General features: G+C 48.0%; 2 protein-coding genes across 3 annotated transcripts in view; one reads left to right on the top strand and one right to left on the bottom strand.

Annotated features, from left to right (window-relative positions):
• The window catches only part of cdh23 (cadherin-related 23), a 188,409-nt gene that overhangs the window by 37,994 nt on the left and 131,083 nt on the right, over positions 1–19,332 (bottom strand). The window contains exons 23-37 of one of the 2 annotated variants that reach the window (XM_049007874.1): positions 18,873–19,062; positions 18,182–18,327; positions 17,406–17,625; positions 16,293–16,445; positions 15,412–15,525; positions 14,730–14,878; positions 9,383–9,443; positions 8,677–8,825; positions 3,720–3,855; positions 3,043–3,431; positions 2,539–2,640; positions 2,147–2,149; positions 1,513–1,662; positions 1,164–1,292; positions 570–698 (exon numbers count right to left, since the gene is read on the bottom strand). In XM_049007874.1, the coding sequence (XP_048863831.1) occupies positions 570–698; positions 1,164–1,292; positions 1,513–1,662; positions 2,147–2,149; positions 2,539–2,640; positions 3,043–3,431; positions 3,720–3,855; positions 8,677–8,825; positions 9,383–9,443; positions 14,730–14,878; positions 15,412–15,525; positions 16,293–16,445; positions 17,406–17,625; positions 18,182–18,327; positions 18,873–19,062 (2,220 nt within the window). The other variant, XM_049007873.1, reaches the window with a different exon arrangement.
• LOC125738680 (uncharacterized protein C10orf105-like) lies at positions 11,190–13,396 on the top strand. Its single transcript, XM_049007876.1, has 2 exons — positions 11,190–11,267; positions 12,930–13,396. Exon 2 carries the CDS (start codon positions 12,941–12,943, stop codon positions 13,352–13,354), a length of 414 nt encoding a protein of 137 aa, XP_048863833.1. The 5' UTR covers positions 11,190–11,267; positions 12,930–12,940; the 3' UTR covers positions 13,355–13,396.

Raw genomic sequence — 19,332 nt, forward strand, 5'->3', positions numbered from 1 at the left:
ATCATAATCTCCAGTGGACTTTTCACACGTATGTTTACGCGAAAAGTATTTCAGTTTCCTAAACCGGTTTCAAATGAAAAACAGCCTGTCTTTAGACTGCAGGTGGAAACTGGAGTGACAGTTTTCTAAATTTGTGCTTCCCAATGCGGTCCATGGGGACCACAGCTGGCCCAGGTTTTTGCTTCCTCCCAAAACATGTCTGTGGGTCCCTGAGGACCTGATTGAAAAACACTGATCTAAATAAATTAAATGAATACTAAATTGAATACACAAGAGCTGCATGACTCCAGGTTTCAAGGACAGCAGTGTAACTGTCTAAATGCAATGACGACATCTGTTATTAGTAGCCTCTACGAGGTGGTCAGTGAGTCATGAAGGCTGTGGCACTTTGACTCTCAGATGTCAAGTGTGAATATGGTCAAAAGTGATAAAAGCCTGAAAAGGGAATTAAAATATCAACTGCTGTGAAGCTGGTAAGAATTTCAGTTGAACTTGCATCTCTGTGGTTAGAATCAGGAATCGTTCCGCATGCATGTGGCACTGGGCCCCCCTGTGTTTCCTGGGCGCACCTCGCTCACGCTGACGTTGTAGCCGTTTCGGCTTTGGATGACCGGGGGGTTGTCATTGACGTCTAGGATGTTGACGGTGAGGGTGAGCTCACTGAATCGGGGAGGAGAGCCATTGTCTGTTGCCCTCACCTGCAACGAAACACGTGTGAACGCGTGAACATCACAGGTATGACGCTGATATGCAATGTAAAATCTGATGTTCGTCTGTCCTTTTTCCATATTCGTTTCTCCTATGCAGGACTTTGGGGGTCTGGAACCTATCCTGGAATCTGTGGGGGCAAGGCAGGGAACAAGGAGGGAAGGCAGGGGAACAAGGAGGGAAGGCAGGGAACAAGGAGGGAAGGCAGGGAACAAGGAGGGAAGGTGGGGAACAAGGAGGGAAGGCAGGGAATAAGGAGGGAAGACGGGGAACAAGGAGGGAAGGCAGGGAACAAGGAGGGAAGGCAGGGAACAAGAAGGGAAGACAGGGAACAAGCCAGGACGGGGCAGCCATCCCTAACAGTTCAGACACTAAAATCTAACACTTCCTATTACAGTCCCAAGCCGCAGAGCCCCACGCTGTCTATCCTTCCAGATGACACATGATGGTCTCACCTTAAGAAGGTAGCGGTCCACAGTTTCCCGGTCGAGCGCTGAGTTGACGTGGATCTCCCCGTAGGTGTTGTTGGTGGTGCGAACCTCAAATACGTCACGCATGTTGCCGGCCACCAGAGTGAAGTTAACCTGAGGCAGCCAATTAGGCACATACTGGAAATAAGCTTGCAGGTATTTCAGTCTGCCTCGTGGCTGGATATGGGGCTCACACAGCCATGTCAGAGGGACAACCTCAGCATTGGAAACTCATCTATTCAATTAACACTCAGGATGCCTTTTATAAACGTGCACTCTGCTGCCTTCAAGTGCTCCTCCGTCTTGCCGTACATCACGCCCCCCCCCGGCTTACCAGTCCGTTATTCCCAGCATCCTTGTCCCGAGCCAGCACCACCGCCACCCTCTTCCCGATGGGAGTGCTCTCCGGAATCTCGACGGACACATCCGACGTGATGTCAAACTCAGGGCTATTATCATTCTCATCCAATATAGTGATTGATACCTGCCAAGAGGCGCACAAACAGCCACTGAATGCTGTGCAGCAGGTTGCGGCAGCCAAGTGTGTGTCCACACAGACACCTCCCGCTCTGCAGCTCAAAATGGGGAAGTCAGACTCCAGGTTTTCCTGAGGTCCTGAGGCTTCTTAAACAAAAATGCCGTTTTTCATTCCATATTAATGTCTCCCCATTAACTTACTCCACTGTACCTGTCATTTTATCAGGATTATATTTCATGGATACATCTGACAATGCACATCATGCATTAGGGGAAATGTTCAATGACTGGACTGGGATGTGTTCTGGCACAAAAGAGATTCTTAAATAAGGCATAAAGTCAATTGCTTATGCTGTTGAGACAAATGAAATATAAACTGCCGAAAAGCATTTTCAGATCCACAAAATATGAGAGAAGCAGAAAAAGAAAAAGTACAGCGGAGAAAGGAAGTATATAAATCGAAAGTAGAATAGAATAGAAATTGATGTTACCTTCTGCAAATCCGTGAGGGGGGCAGGAGAAAAACAACAAGATGGATCATTTCTATGAAAAAAAATCACCAAAATGTTTGCAAGACAGATTTGTCAGACTTTGCACAGTGTTCCTCTGTTGTTTTGGGGTAACGTAACACAATTGTTGCTCAGTGTAAGAAACTGCATTTTAAGAAACTGTAAACACAACAAAACTACTGATATGAGAAGAAAAATATATATTATAATTTGCCCTTCTCTCTATATTACCCACGGAGATCAATAAAGTATCTATTATTATTATTATTATTATTATTCCAACCGCTAATTCAGTGTAGGGTCATGGAGTGGAACTGAGGGCTAATGGGTTTTAATGGTAAAACACAAGTAATAAAGTGGAAAGCAGAATTTACCACAGTTGAATCTTTTTTGGGCCCCCCGTCATCAGCAACCACTGTCAGGGTGTAGAAGTCCCCTTTCTCCCGGTCCAGCAAGCCTGTGACGGTGATGCGTCCCTTACAGGGAGACAGGCGCAGAGGGGAGGGGGGCAGAGGCCAAGGCGAGTCAGCCATGGTGTGCGCTCAGGTCCCCGCTTTGACACTACTCTCCAAACCAGGCTGCTGCCATTAATGGCAATCGGCTAGTAAGGTCTGTGCAGGCTCTCATGCAGAGCTCAGAAAACATGGATCTCAAGGACGGTTTACATCAATGTTTCCCAACTCATCAGACTTTCAATGAGTTGCAGGGTTAAGAAAAAATCTTACTAATTTGTATTGCAACTAACTGAATAAGGAATTCGTTGTGATGATGATCCTAACATAAATCACCCCCCCCCCCCCCCAAACCCACTGTGACAGAAGTGAGGTTCTGGTTAATACAGTAAGTGCTGCACAGAAGATCAAGGCAGATTCACTCACAGTGACACTGTCTATCTTGAAGAGTGCCAGGGCCACTGGAGATGTGTCGGGGTCAAAGCGGTACGACAGCTGGTTGAGGTTGTCAGCGGACCGTGCGCGGACCTGCACCACCTCCGTGCCGGTGGGGATGTTCTCGCGCAGCGTGGCCTCGTAGGAGGCCGAGAGGAAGGCCACCACCTCGTCCAGCTCATTGAGCAGTGTGACGTAGACGGTGCAATAGCCACGGTGGAAGGGGGGCAGCTGGTCCGTGGCCGACACGTTCATTAAGTAGCTGGTCTTGGTCTCGTAGTCCAGATAATCCACCGTGGTCACCAGCCCAGTGCTCACGTCCACCTCAAACTTCCGGTCCGAACCTGAAACTATGGCATAAGCGACGGCTCCACCGTCACCTGGCAGACGGGGGCAGGGGGATGGAGGAGAGGTGACACATTTTATATGTGTGTTCAGGCAGTGACAGACATAACATTACAGTGACGACAAAGGAAATGAAAAAATATTACACTGGAAGAATTCCAGTGTGAGCAGACGTCTTCCCCGAGCCTCACTAAAAGCTAATGCTAAGTACCCAAACGACCACTCATCACCTCGAGGAAGGCGCTTATCTAAGCCGCAAGCACATGGTCCTCCTTCACAGGGCCCCTCTGAAGCAAGGTGTGGATGGAGGGGTGGGTGTGTACCTGTGTCTGGGTCAGTGGCTCTGACCACAATCACTGAGGTGCCAATTCCGGCAGTCTCCCGCAAGCCCAAGCGGTTGTACTGCTGCTGGGTGAAGACTGGTGGCTCGTCGTTTGCATCCTCCACGTAGACAATCACCTACAGGGTGGGGACACATCGCTTAAAACCTCACCCTTCCATGCACCAATAAATACAAGCAAACCTACTACTGTGTTTTCAAACATACAGTACAAGGCAAAAGTTTGGACAGACCTATCCATAGAAAGGTTTATTTGCGCTAATCACTACCTTTTAGAATAATTATAAAGATATGAAAACTATAAAATAACATATATGGAATTATGCACTGACCAAAAAAGTAGTAAACTAAAAAGTCATTTGCTGGGAGACAAGTCTGTGGCTTGGGACTCAGAAGGTTGCTGGTTCAAATCCCGGGGTCATCAGAGTGATGCCAACACTTGACTGAGGCCCTTAACCCCAGCTGCTCCAGTGACTGGCTGACCCCGCTCTCTCCTCCATGCCAGTTTCATGAGGTGGCCTCCTGGGATGCTTTCCCAGCTGTCACATATATGCTGAGCACTCGCTGGCTGCTTCTCCGTCACTTTCTGGTCAAACTCCCCCAAACCCATTTAATAACTTATGGAGTGAGTAAGTCTGTCCTGGACAGTATAGCTTAGCTATACACGGCTCCGGGGTCATTTTCACCTGTTCTTCCTGGTAGAATCACTCAGGCTGTCCAAGTGAGTCTGATGAAGCTTGTGTGGTTTTCCCATAGTGCCTCTGGACTGCAGTGAGGGCTCTGACTGGTCGCTATAGTGTTACTTTAATCTTCAGTTTGGGATCATTGTCCGGCTGAGAGACAGTCTTTATTCTAAGTGTTGGCCTCTCCACTTTCCTGGTGCAGGATTCATTGCAGAATTTCACTTTATCAGCTGAGTCGCCGCAGATGGAAATCATCAGCACTGCAAGATGTGATGAGCACCGGCCTTCACCAGCCTTGTGAAATGGTAGATTTGTGTCACACATATATTTTTGAATTCTGGTTAATAAAGCTCTTTCCCAAGCACATGTGACCGAAGTCTCTTTTCCCAGATTGCATCACGCTTTTCTTTTTGCAAACCCGAGACGTGCTTCGCCGCAACTCTTTTTGGGTAATGGCTTCTCTTACTCAAGCCTTATGCAGACCTCTCCATACGGCTGGTTGGGGCGCCTTGACTGCTGAACTCTGCGGATCCTTCAAAGAGATTTCTGCCCCCAGTGTGGTTTTCTTCAAAGTCTCCTTCTGCTTTATATACAGTGACAACCTTTTCCATGCAGTGTCTGGTGGCGGGATGGAGTTTCCAGTTCCTGATAAATAAACCACCAGTGCCCGGTGGGACATCCCAAAGCTGCTTTTGTAACTATCTTACGCATTTGTTTATTTCTTTATATAACTTCTCTTTTATCTCCATTTTCTCAGCTTCACAGCCCTAATAATGTTCCCCACCTGTATGGTTTCCATTCAGAAAGAGTGGAAGTTATTTTAATAATTCATAGGTAGGTCAGTTTGTAAACTCGGAGCTCCTGCAAAACACACACACACACTGAATACTGATGCAAAGAGTATATTTCAGTTTTTTTTAATTTTCTTAAGAATAGTTTCTAGTGAAGGGTGGCATGGTGCTTATCACTGTTGCTTCACACCTCAAAGCCCTGGGTTTGAGTCTCAGCTAGGATTCCGTGTGTGCAGTTTGCATGCTGTCCCAGTGTCACTGTGGGATTTCTTCCAGTTACTCCAGTTTCCCCCCACAGTCCAAAACATGCTGAGACTAACTGGAGTTAACAGACTGCCTGTAGGTGTCAGTGTGTGAGTATATACGTGTGTGAGTGTATGAGTGTGTGAGTATGTGAGTGTGTGTGTGTGTGTGTATGTGAGTATGTGAGTGTGTGAGTGAGTGTGTGAGTATGCGAGTGTGTGAGTATGTGAGTATACGAGTGTGTATGTGAGTGTGTGTGAGTATGTGAGTGTGTGAGTATGTGAGTATGTGAGTGCATGAGTATGCGAGTGTGTGAGTATGTGAGTGTGTAAGTATGTGAGTGTGTGAGTATGCGAGTGTGTGAGTATGTATGTGTGTGAGTATGTGAGTGTGTGAGTATGTGAGTGTGTGTGTGAGTGTGTGAGTATGTGAGTGTGTGTGTGTGAGTATGAGAGTGTGTGAGTATGTGAGTGTGTGAGTATGTGAGTCTGTGTGTGAGTATGTGAGTGTGTGAGTATGAGAGTGTGTGTGTGTGAGTGTGTGTGTGAGTATGAGAGTGTATGAGTATGTGAGTGTGTGAGTATGAGTGTGTGAGTATGCGAGTGTGTGAGTATGTAAATATGTGAGTGTGTGCGTGTGTGAGTATGTGAGTGTGTGTGTGTGAGTATGTGAGTATGTGAGTGTATGAGTATGTGAGTATGAGTATGTGAGTGTGTGAGTATGTAAATATGTGAGTGTGGTGCGGTGTGTGAGTATGTGGTGTGTGTGTGTGAGTATGTGAGTATGTGAGTGTATGAGTATGTGAGTATGAGTATGTGAGTATGAGTATGTGAGTGTGTGAGTATGTGAGTATGAGTATGTGAGTGTGTGAGTATGCGAGTATGAGTATGTGAGTGTGTGAGTATGTGAGTGTGTGAGTATGTGAGTGTGTGAGTATGTGAGTGTGTGAGTATGTGAGTGTGTGAGTATGTGAGTGTGTGAGTATGCCCCATCCTGGGTTGTTCCTGCTTTGTGCCCGCAGGCTCCGAACCCCTTTCAACCCTGAATAGGAGAAGCGGCTCTGAAGATGGATGGATAGTCTCTAGAGTAAAACACTGAAACTTAAATAAAAAGTTATTTTTTATTTTCTCTGATTTTTCATTTAGTAACAGAGAATCTGGCAGGGGTCTAGATGCTTCTGCATGTTCCTGTATATACATTTGTCTGTTAATTCAGTTGTCATTGCACTGTACAGTGCTTAAGACGATTTTTTGTTCATCAAGCAAAAATCTCCCGACAGAGATTTTCTGCAGTTCGTCGTGTCTCTGACCTTTCCTGGTGTCATCGGCTTTTGTAGGCATGTGTGAAATGACAGGCAGCCCATTTTGTTCCCCATCACCTTTTCGCCTTTCTTGTGCCTCTGTCGTTCATCTCACTTTTATGTTCTTTATGTTTTCTTTTTTCACTGATCAAATCTAAACGTGTTTTGATCGTCGTGGCTCCCAGCTATCTGCCGGCTAAACTGGTTTCGCATTAATCCTGCATAAATTTTCATAGAGGAATGCCATTAGTCCTATACGCCGATCAGCCATAACATTAAAACCACCAGCCTAATATTAAGCAGGCCCCTCTCATGCCACTGAAACAGAAAATGTGACTAATCAGACTAGGCCACCTTCTTCCGTTACTCCATGGTCCAGTTCTGAAGCTGTTACAGGGCCCCACCTCTAGTAGCCCCCCAGCCCCATTGTAGGCACTTTTAGCGGTGAGAAAGGGTCAGTATCTGCACTCGGAAGGTCTGCAACTGTGCAGCCCCATACACAGCAAACTGGGATGCATTGTGTATTACGACATCTTTCTGTCATAGTCAGCATAAATTTTTTCAGCAATTTATGCTGCAGTAGTTCTCCAGTGGGATCAGACGGACAGGTTAGCCTTCGCAGTAGCTCTCCAGTGGGATCAGACACACGGGTTAGCCTTCGCAGTAGCTCTCCAGTGGGATCAGACGGACGATTAGCCTTCGCAGTGCTCTCCAGTGGGATCAGACGGACGGGTTAGCTTTTGCAGTAGGTCTCCAGTGGGATCAGACGGACAGGTTAGCCTTCGCAATAGCTCTCCAGTGGGATCAGACGGACGGGTTAGCCTTCGCAATAGGTCTCCAGTGGGATCAGACGCACGGGTTAGCCTTCGCAGTAGCTCTCCAGTGGGATCAGACGGACGGATTAGCCTTCGCAGTGCTCTCCAGTGGGATCAGACGGACAGGTTAGCCTTCGCAGTAGCTCTCCAGTGGGATCAGACGGACGGGTTAGCCTTCGCAATAGGTCTCCAGTGGGATCAGACGCACGGGTTAGCCTTCGCAGTAGCTCTCCAGTGGGATCAGACGGACGGGTTAGCTTTTGCAGTAGCTCTCCAGTGGGATCAGACGGACGGGTTAGCCTTCGCAATAGGTCTCCAGTGGGATCAGACGCACGGGTTAGCCTTCGCAGTAGCTCTCCAGTGGGATCAGACGGACGGGTTAGCTTTTGCAGTAGCTCTCCAGTGGGATCAGACGGACGAATTAGCCTTCGCAGTGCTCTCCAGTGGGATTAGACGGACAGGTTAGCCTTCGCAGTAGCTCTCCAGTGGGATCAGACGGACGGGTTAGCCTTCGCAATAGGTCTCCAGTGGGATCAGACGGACAGGTTAGCCTTCGCAATAGGTCTCCAGTGGGATCAGACGCACGGGTTAGCTTTCACAGTAGCTCTCCAGTGGGATCAGACGGACAGGTTAGCCTTCGCAATAGCTCTCCAGTGGGATCAGACGCACGGGTTAGCTTTCACAGTAGCTCTCCAGTGGGATCAGACGGACAGGTTAGCCTTCGCAATAGCTCTCCAGTGGGATCAGACGCACGGGTTAGCTTTCACAGTAGCTCTCCAGTGGGATCAGACGCACGGGTTAGCCTTCGCTCTCCACGTGAGCGAAGGGTCAATGAGCCTTGGGCACTTTCAGCAAATCCCCCCCCCCCCACACACACCCACCCACACTGAGCTCTGCACATTCCCCCGGTCTCTGTTGCAGGCCCCCAACCTCCAGCAGCCCCCCCCCACCCACACTGAGCTCTGCACATTGCCCCGGTCTCTGTTGCAGGCCCCCAACCTCCAGCAGCCCCCCCCCCCACCCACACTGAGCTCCGCATGTTGCCCTGGTCGCTGTTACAGGCCCCCACCTCCAGCAGCCCCCCAGCCCTGCCCCCCCTCACACTCACCCGCACTGAGCTCCTCATGCTGCCCAGGTCACTGTTGTACGCTTCCACCTCCAGCACGTGTGAGCCGCTGTTCTCCCGGTCCAGAGCTCGCTCGCCCCGCGTCACCAGCCCCGTCAGCTCGTTGATGTTGAACTGCCGGTTCATGTTCCCTGTGAAGGAGGCCGTGCGGCACCCAGAAAGCAGCTCATTGTCAGACTAATACCCAGCTGTAAAACAGCTCTCCGATATTCAGCTTTCAATTCCAAATTTTTAAGCCCCATTCAATTATGTCTGAGATGTTAACATGATAAATTACAGCCCTCATGACACATTATGCAAGTGACTGCTCAAAGAGGCCAATTTATCCATTTTAACTCACTAATTTAACTGCTTTAAATGCACCTGGCTGCCAATTCTGTGAAGTGCCATTTTGCCATATAGTCATGCACACTAAACATACACCTGGTGACTGACGCAGGAGAGTCGACTGAGGTGTCCTATTGGGTAGAGGCCCTCAAACTGGCCACAGCTGCCTGGCTTCACTCTTCCTCTCATACACAGTTTTCCTATAAGTGCTCATATTAGCTATTTTCTGCTGTGTTCTTTAATGAATATTCACTGCAAAGGGCGACGTGTTTCTGTTTTCTTGTTTAGTGAGTGGAGGATTATTGTGCATATTTTCAGCTGAAGGACAGGATGCCCCCCCCCCCCCCCCCCGGGCACTTACCAGAGAGTATCCTGTACAGAACTCTACCATTTTCTCCCTGGTCTGCATCTGTGGCTTGCACCTGTGTTGAAACACACACACACACACAAGTTGGTCTTCCAATCTAACTGAGGACCGTCCATTCATTTCTATGGGAAAAACCCTAATCCCAATCACGACACCCTTAGCCCCTACCCAGCCCCACCCTTAACCTTAAATAAACAACCAAAATACAAGACTTTTCGCATTTTTACTTTTTTGATTGCATTCTTGGATTTTTATGAATTCGAGCTTATGAAAATGGGGACCTGAAGAAGTGACCCCAAAAGTAAGGAAGTTTCAGGTTTTACTGCACTTTGATCAGATGTGATCTATGCAAACCACACACACACAAACTTTGTGGGGACTCACCATTCATTTCTATGGGAAAAACTTTAATCCCAACATGGCGACCTTAACCCCTACCCAGCCCTAACTTTACCTGTAAGTAATCAAACTAAATATGAGACTTTTGGCATTTTTACTTTTCTGATTGCATTCACAAATCTTTGTGGGGACCTAAAAAATGGTTCCCACAATGTCAAAATAACAGGGTTTTATTACATTGTGGGGAACATTTGGTCCCCACAATGTAATATAAACATAATCCACACACACACACACACACACTGACAAGGTGAGGCATTCCCTAATAAGAGTCATTCTACATGCCCATGCACACTACCTCCCTACAAACAAACACCCACACACACACACACACACACCCAGTGGGGAGAGAAAAAATTACCACAGAAATAATATTAATAATAGTAAGAGTCTGAGAATGCAGACTGCCTGACACAGCTGGTCCTTACACATGCACACACACTCATAGAAGTAGCTGGCAGGAACGTCATCCCTGACTGCGCTCCTCCGTGTCCCCCTCCTCCCCCGCTTCCACCTCCTGGTAACTAATGCGCTACCATGGCAACCCCTGGACGACGCAGACCGCCCCTCCCGTAACGGCGAGCCTGTCTTGTAAACGCGGGCACCTCTGGAGAAGCACAGAACAAAGAGGCTAGTGCAGCACTTCGGCTCTGCTGGTGCAGCGCGGAGACCGTACGGGGGGGGGGGGGGGGGCGGGGGGGGGCGCACTGCTACGTTTCGGCCCCCTTTTCAGGCGTTCGATGGATTAAAAAAAAAACTCAGCGGTCTCAGGAGGATGAGAACATTTCAGGAACTTCAGCTTCAACCTGATTGAACACAGAGTGACTCTGATTGGCTGCCGGACGTGAAATGATCTGCTTTCAACTTAACACAGAGATTTATACCCTTTATTGTGTTCACATTGGACAGACACGTAGAGAAGTGTCACAAAAAAGAATATCCATGTCAACTGACTCATACATAGCAACTACAAACCTAGTTACTGACATACACACACACACACACACACAGAGCAGCGGATCCTGCTTTGCTCTCATTAGCTTGATAAAGGGTTTTTTTTTGGTTTGGGGGGAGTGAGTGCTGGCTGGATGGGTAGAGTGGGGGGTCAGGCTTGAGGGTGATGAATGGGATATACAAGCGAGACTGTGCCATTCTCAGCACTATAGGGGAGCACAACTTCCACAGTAAAGTTCATTTCATAAAGACAAAACCCAACAAGCAAACTCAGACATGGGAACGATGTGAGAAAATAATGTAACAGTGCTACTTTACTGTGTGAGGCATTCTGCATTTTTATGAATTAAAATTACAAAATAAAAAATAAGTCAGGTTGATAATTCCTTTACCCATGGCTGCCCCCCCCCCCCAATCCAACTCCCCAGTTTTCTCTTTTTCACCTCCGAGAGAAACTGCAATTGGAGAGGTTGGGAAAGTTGGAACTTGGAGAAACAGCTTCTCTCTGTGGGTGAGGAGATTCAAGGTAAATGCTCATGTATTTTCGATGCCACCACATGATGAACTTTTCTCAGGAACGTTTCCCTCTTTGTGCCAGCGTGTGTATTTCTGCATTTACCGTCCTGAACAGACAATTTTGATATTGTATGAGTAGGTGCACATTTGTGTGTGTGAATGTGACGTTACTGATGTATACTCTGGTCATTTAGAGTAACAGACGCCACTTTGCAGGATTTTATCCATGTTCAATGTATCGTTTATGCAGAATGAGGACAAAAAACTAACGAAATTCTTCTTTGTCGGTCCTGAGGAAGGTATCAGTACTAACCAAGCGAACAATGTGAATTTGATTTGTAAAAGGGATGAAAGACATACACTAGACTGATCTCGGTATAAATGGTGCCTGTGTGCGAGTAAATGAGGAGGGGTTCAGAATCTCAGTTATAGTGAGTACGCATGTGTGAATTTTAATTGCTGAATGGAACAGGACAGGCCAGTGACAGGCGGGCTTGTGTGAGCATTTTATCAGCCGGCAGGGATCACATGTATGAACCGGAAGGTATATGGCCCAGTGCCCCCACAAACCGATAAGTTCTACATTGTTTCCACTGAATGAGATCCAATGACATTTACAAACGTTATGGTTAAGATCTGTAATTTGGGGAAGTGCCCAAGGGGTGGAGGAGGTGTACAGGGTGGGGTGCAGAACCGTGGTCCCAGGGAGGGTGGGTTGCAGGGGGAGGTTCGTAGCAACAAAGACTATTTGTAAAATGCTGCAGAAATTCTGTCAAGCAAAGAATCTTGCTCAGTCACTTATTAAGCAACTATGTAATTGCCTGTAATGTCAGTGCATGCAAAGATGTGTGTGTACTTGCGTGTGCCACTACCAACCGAAGTCTCGTGGTTGTGCTCATGCCCAGGTCCCACCAGAGAAGTCTGCTGACTTTGCTACTCAAAGTTTTAGGTAGTGCAGAATTTATTAAACTGAATGTGTCGATTATCTATTTTCCAACAATTAGAAAAGGCATAAAAGAGGGAAAAAAAATAAAAAATAAAAGCAACATTGGAACTGGTTCACCGAATCATTTCTTAAATTAAAGTAATGAATAAGAGAATTTTTTAAATTCTGTGAGATTTCGGTTTAGTCCCAGGGCTGGAACCGCTGACTCCAGAGGGTTAAAGCAGAGGTGACTCAGATGATTCGCGAAAGGGCACCTGTCCTGTGTGGGCCGAAGCTGTGCTTACGCTCTCGAGAACGTGAGCTCAAGCCAAGCAAAAGCTAAGAGGCGCACGAGTGGTAAAGGTCACGATTGTGAGAGGAAATGAGGGACGTGTGAGCGGAAGCAGTGCCATCTAGCAAGGCAGTGGGCGGGGGCTGCTTGCGGGGGCAGCGGGCGGGGGCTGCGTGCGGGGGCTGCATGCGGGGGCTGCATGCGGGGGCTGCGTGCGGGGGCAGCGTGCACGGCTGCAGGCTGTGGATGGCTACAGCAGCAAGATGCTGATTAAGCTATTAATTATGAACTAAAATAGCAATAAATGAGCAATGAGAGGAGGAAATGTAGCAGAGCTGTGAAGGCTATGGACTGCTGGTTTGCACTATAGTGGAGTACTTAATGTGTAAAGTGCATAGTGCCCCGGATAAAAGTCAAGCTGAATGTAAATGTGCTCATCCTTCATTTCTATCCAGATCCATAAAAGATGAGCACCCCAGCGATCAACGCTTCCTCCTTCCCTCCGACGGAGGCGCTGTCCGTGAATTTCAGCAGCCCCGACAGCCCCACGCTTCTGCCCGCCGCCCTCTCCCCTCCGCTCCCCACCATCATCGTCGTGTTCTGCCTCTTCATCCTCTTTGTGAGCTGCACCACCTTCCTGGCTGTGTGCAGGCCATCTACAGAGGTGGGGCTCCCCCACGGGGGGTGTGGCCTGGGGGAGCCCCTCCCTTGCAGCCCCTCCCCTCCCAGTGAGCCGCAGCTGCGCCTCTGGAAGCGGCTGGGCTCCATGCGTCGCTCCCTGACGTCTTCATTCCGGCGCCCCCCACAGCGACGGCCTGACAGGAGGGCGTCGCCGTCTACCACCCCCCCCGCCACACCTCAGTGTGCCCTGCCTCTATGACCATGCCACTGAGATCTGACCCCACCCCCCCCCACCCCCCATGGATGCTCCTGCTGCCCACACCTGCTGCCTGTTGCCAGACTGCATCAAAGGAATCTACTTTAACCTTCGGGTGGCTCGGATGCAGAGAGGATGATGGGAAATGAAGTTCAGAGTCAGGTTAAGCCTCACCTTTCAAAGGCAATGTCACAATATCATGTATTAACTGGACTTGGAGAGTGATGTTAACTCAGAATAAGGCTGGGAGGACCGTAACTGTGGGCAGTCATCGTCACAAATAGAGAAGAGGCTACAATTACGTTCATCCTACGTTCTCCTAACACTAATGCTTAACCTTGCCTTTATTATCCTCTTTTAATGGTTAAATGGATGGCCTTTATTTCTAAGCTTAAGACCCCATCCCTGATGTGTAGTTGGGGGCAGAGATAGAAAGGGGGGAGGGTCTGTCTATCATAGACAGAGCCTAGAAGTGACTCCACGACAGTCAGTCTGAGACACCAGGATGTAACCATATGCAAACCAACCTCATGGAATTCTGTATATGCGAAAACACAGATACAGATCAGTTTCCCGCTAACATCTCAGCAAACAAGTTGTGGCAGTGCGCCTTGACTTCTTGACAGATCTGTGATAAGTTCACGAGAGGCCAGAGGGTCCTGCATGTGAACTTGTGAACTTGTAAACAAATGCTGCGCAAACCTTTTGCCGAGGCAGAAGGCGGTTTCAGCTCTGCCGCGGCGCTGATGTAGTAACACTTCATCTCTCGCTTGACTGTTTACACAAGAACCTGTCAGGCTTCCCACCTGGTACACTCCATCATGGGAACCTGCTCCCCATGAATGGGTCTTAACATGCCGGACTGTACCATCTCAGCGAAACTGCCGAGGGGAAGGTCTTTGGACCCTACCATCACAATGTAGCATCTGTTTGAGGGGTGCATGTTCCTCCTCCACTAAACTGACATTTCCTGAAAGGAGCTTCTTAGGTAACTAGTTTTTGAGGAATTCCCCCTTAGACAAAAGCTGGGGAAGATCTGATTTTTATTTTAACTACTTGGTGCAGATTAATAGTGCTAATATTGAAAGCTGCAGCACAAGTAGCACAGCTGATAGCTGAATCATGATTGGGGTTAATGGTTCGTTCCAGTCTCAGTCTCAGTCTCTAATGTGACTGCCGGCATAACTCCATGACCATCTCACCGTTTTCTCCTTAAACATACATACACACATTGCTCTACTTCTTTCCAAAGTTCTACAGCTGTTTTCCATCAAGTGATGTAATCCTTCCATTTTTATAAGACAATAAAAAAAGAAGACTTCCCCGGTATGACTGAGTATTCTGTTTCGCGAGCGTGTGCCAGTCTAGGTGTGTGTACCTGCAGGATGTTCGTGCCACGTGGAACAGTCTCCAGCACGCCGGTCTCGTAGCTGTTCTGTAGGAAAATGGGCCGGTTGTCATTGACGTCGAGCACCTCCACGTACACGGTAGCCGTCCCGGTTCTCCTACTTCCAGCTGGGCCGTTGTCTGATGTGAGCACAGGCAGAAGGGCAGTGAGCGATGGACAGGCCCAGAGACAAAACCGTGGAATCTGTTCTTTGGTCAAAAGGTCTCGTTTTTTTTTTTTTTGCCCGTGTGCCTACATCTCAGCAGGTTGCATGCAGGTTTGAGGTCACTGTTTGCAAGGTGTTTTACGCAGATTTTTCTCGAGCGGCAGATGCGAGCAGCACAGTTACTCAACAGTGTGAGCATAAACAGGAAACCTCAAAGATCTTTAGCTCACGGCAGTAAAGGGAAACAAAGGAACTTCAAAATCACTTAAAAAATTTAATAGACAGTGGTGAATTTGCATGCATCGCCTGACTGCTTGACGGCAGTGTGATAAGGAAGACCTCAAGGATAACAAGGACTACCGAAGACGTTTTAAGTTTAGCGATACACTTACAAAACGCGAACATCTGGCAGGAAACCGTTAGCGGATGCATGCAGATCACATATTTGTGTATCTACGGTACAATGAGCTTCACACATACCCCTCTCCCAAGTATGGAGCCACTCACCGATAGCCTCGATGACAAGGGTGTAAGAGGCCTGACTCTCTCGGTCCAGGCCGACCACAGTGCGGACGACACCATTCCGAAATCCTACGCTGAACTTTCCGTCTTCGTTTCCACCTGGGAGAGGGCAGCTGTTTGTGAACGCAGGACAAACAGTCTCCTCTTTTAATTTTTATTTGGCCCTGCTGGTTGTAGCCACTAACAAATAAAGAGGTAGTGTGTGGCTCAGTAGGTTAGAACACTGTCACTGTGCCTGCTATCGGAAGGTTGTCGGTTCAAATCCCAGGGCTGGCAGACCATCTCCAGTGGAGCTGCAGGCTGGCTGACCCTATGCTGTGACCCCCAAGTTTGCTCTCACCTGTGTACAATATGTGTCTCATAGATGGGATAGGCGAAAATGCACTTTCCTCAGAGGTATCAATAAAGTATCATTATTCTGTCCTTAAGGGCTGCAAATAATGATGTCCATGCCTGGTAATTGTTGGGTACTCTTTCCCGCAAATACAGAGATAAAAGTAATGTGGGTGGCCCATACTGTGGATTCCAGCAGCCATGGGCTGTGACCCCTAGCTGTGTGGAGTGAGAATACAGTGGCTGACTGCGTTAACACCGCTCAGAGGCACACACCGCATTCGCAAACATATGGCAGACATCAAAGACGTGCTGAGCTCTGACGGCGACATACCACAGCGAACCCCACACGACTTGCTGCACTAAATACAAGCTGGCGGAAGAGCTGCATCTCCGATCATGTGACACCCGACACACCGCAGACGCCACACTGCTTAGCGGCGGAGAGGTTTCTTGCGGCTGCACTCGCCCCCCATCCCCCACAGCCAGTGCATTTCCTGCGCTGACACTGCGCAAGGCTTGCCCTCGCTCACCCGTGATGAAGTAGCTCAGCTCGGCATTGAGTCCGGCGTCGTTGTCCGAGCAGTTCAGCCGAGTCACCACAAAATCCCGCGGCACGCTTTCCAGGACCGACACATTGTACACTCGCGGAAAGAAGGTGGGAGTTTCATCATTTACGTCCAACACTGCCAGACACAGACGGGGGAAAAGGCAGAGGCACGTTAATGGCATTTCAGTAGCAAAAATACACAAACTGCTGCTTTAAAGAAAGCAGCTCAATCAACCATATAGCAGCCTTGCATCGCCATTGTTGTGGGTTCAAATCCCACTTCTGTCATATGTATGCTAAGTTCACATGTTCTCACTGTAGTCACATAAGTTTTTATTGGGCAATTTGGTTTCCTATGGCAGTCCAAAACCATACAGTTACATGAAGCTGGGGTCTTTAAGTAGTGTGAGATGGCATGCGTCCAGCCCAGCGGTGAACTGCCATCTATCCTGCATGTTCCTCAGGCTTTGTGGCCCTAGAGACCGACTCCAGGCTTGCCACAAATACATGTGCATCCATACATAAGCTCTGCATGTCTTTTAAAAAAATGCAAGTGCAAATGTTCCTGCTGCTCTGATATTTAACTAGAATTTTTTCAGAAATACTATTTTTGGAAAACAGCTGACTCAGCATTCAGATTTGTAATGTTAGAAGTACACCACTAGATGGCAGCAGATGCATATTTTTCTGAGTTCAAATCACGCGGTTTAAAAACCTGTCATCCATCCATCCATCCCAAAACTGCTAATGCTGGTCATGGTTGCATGGGGGCCTGGTGCTTACCCCAGTTCATCTCAGGGCACATAAATGCACACCTACACTTTCTTTAGGCAATTCAGACACACCAATTAGCTGCGTTTGTGGACTGTGGAAGGAAGCTGGAATAAATTAAGGAAAGCCGTACAGAGCAAGTCCGTTACACGCCAGCCAGAGGGGCTGTAGGCTGAGCCACTGTGCCACCCAGGGTGATAATTATCATTTTTTGATATTTTATACTTGGTAGCTTGTCACTCACTCCCCACCCCCGACTACCACCTCCAGGGAGTGCCACCGTTTACACTGTGTCCCTCTCCCCCTCCCACCCCCTCCTCAGTACCTGTGATGGTCAGGGTACTGGTGGAGGAGCGGGGAAACTGGCCGGCATCATACGCCACCACCCTGAGCAGGTACTGCCCGATCTGCTCCCTGTCCAGCTTGGCTATGGAGACCAGTCCTCCCGTGGTGGTGTTGAGGACAAAGTCCAGCCTGGGCATGCCCATCTGCAGGGCCATGGTCACCTGGCCGTTCTTATCCTCGTCCGGGTCCGACACTTGTATCTGCGAGAAGTGCGCGGGGACTTAATGCAGGGAAGAAAGCGTACAACACCCACATGCACAGAAGCTCACATGGCAGATAAACACACAGGCACAGAAGAATGCATGCAGAGGCTAAAGCAGAACCACAGACAGTCCGTGGGTTAAGAACATCTTACGGACAATTTGTATTTACGAACGGACTGCCATAAAGCCAATTATATTAAACATTCAGGTTAAATAAAATAGTTTGCGATACCGAATGCAAGTACTACTTTGTAATGCTTGTGAAAACATCACATGGCTTGAGCAGTTTGTTAGCTCGAGGTATGCCGCAGTAAGTTACTGTATATTAATTGTTATTATGTAACGCATCATTTTTTTTCTAACTTACCTACAAATTCGACTTAAAGCCAGACTCATGGCATAGATCTCGTTCATAACCAGAGGACTATCTGTACAATGCACAATCAAACCACATACACAGACAAAACCCTAAACCCTCACATGAATGTAACGCGACAAAAATGACAAACGCGAGCAGAAAATGACATTAGGATGGATGTCACCAGCAACTGACCCTGAAGACTGAGGAACCAATCGGAAGCCCCTCTGGCACCTCGGCAGTGAAAGGGAGGTTCAGGAAGGTGGGGTCATTGTCATTGAGATCCAGCAGATTCACAAAGACAGTGGTGCTGACTGAGGAGCGCAGTGGAGGCCTTCCGCCTATGGGGGGCAGCAGAGACACTGTAAGACCTTCCAGCTGTTTCATTCAAATAAACTTTTAAGTAGAGGAAAGTCAAGCTGAGGCTGTTCAATGGAATAGCAGAGCTAGAATACTCTGACCAACTTGCTTAAAAGAGGTTATTACTGCGTAGAGAATTCAACAGAACACCATGAAGAACTTCCAACTGGAAAAAGCAATTAGAAGGTTACAAGCACTAGATCTCTACAGTCTTGTGCAAATGCAACTGATAATTGACATAATCCGAGTGTACAAAGTTCATCTTGTTTTTGCCTAATGCTCCATATTATTATTAGGGGTATTAAGTGCCCCCGGGCAACAGCACACATGACAGAAAGAACCAGAGCCAGAAGGTAGATCAGGAAATTCAGAAATGCCCGTAAAGTTAATCCAGGCCAGCCTATAAAGTAGCATCAGAATCAAGAACACAAATGGTATGTAATATAAATGAAATATGGTTAAGACTGAAGGGAAGAAGAGAGGGCAGCCAGGAGTGACACAGGACAGGAACAGCTGTCTGTCTTACTGTCTCTGGCGGAGACCACGATGGTCCTCATGAGCTGCGTGTCCCTGGGGTTGGGACTCTCCCTATCCAGCACGGCTCCGCTGGTGCGGATCTTGCCCGAGCTGCTGTTTATGGAGTAGAAAGGGTTGGCTGGGCTGATCTGGTACACCACTGTCCCATTCTCCCCGTTGTCCGGATCTACAGCCAGCACCTGGGAAGTGGGTAAGGTACAGTATTGGAACCAGCACACAGCCTACTAAAAAAAAAAAAACAACTTTAAGCCAGCAGGAAACTACTTAAAAGGGGAAAACAAGAATATTGAATAATGTTCATTGTTATTACACATACCTAAGAATTACTTAATAAACTTTCACCTGAGATCAATAATGTGTCATACCATCCATCCATCCATCCATCCATTCCCCCTTTGGTAGCACCTTCTCACCATTAAGTCAGAATATACCCAATGGCCTCCAGTGCC

The sequence above is a fragment of the Brienomyrus brachyistius genome, chromosome 3 (genome assembly GCF_023856365.1).
Source record: "Brienomyrus brachyistius isolate T26 chromosome 3, BBRACH_0.4, whole genome shotgun sequence".
Lineage (NCBI taxonomy): Eukaryota > Metazoa > Chordata > Actinopteri > Osteoglossiformes > Mormyridae > Brienomyrus > Brienomyrus brachyistius.

What these genes read in the sequence shown, in the direction of transcription:
- LOC125738680 (XM_049007876.1), top strand. Translation starts at nt 12,941, where the DNA reads ATGAGCACCCCAGCGATCAACGCTTCCTCCTTCCCTCCGACGGAGGCG.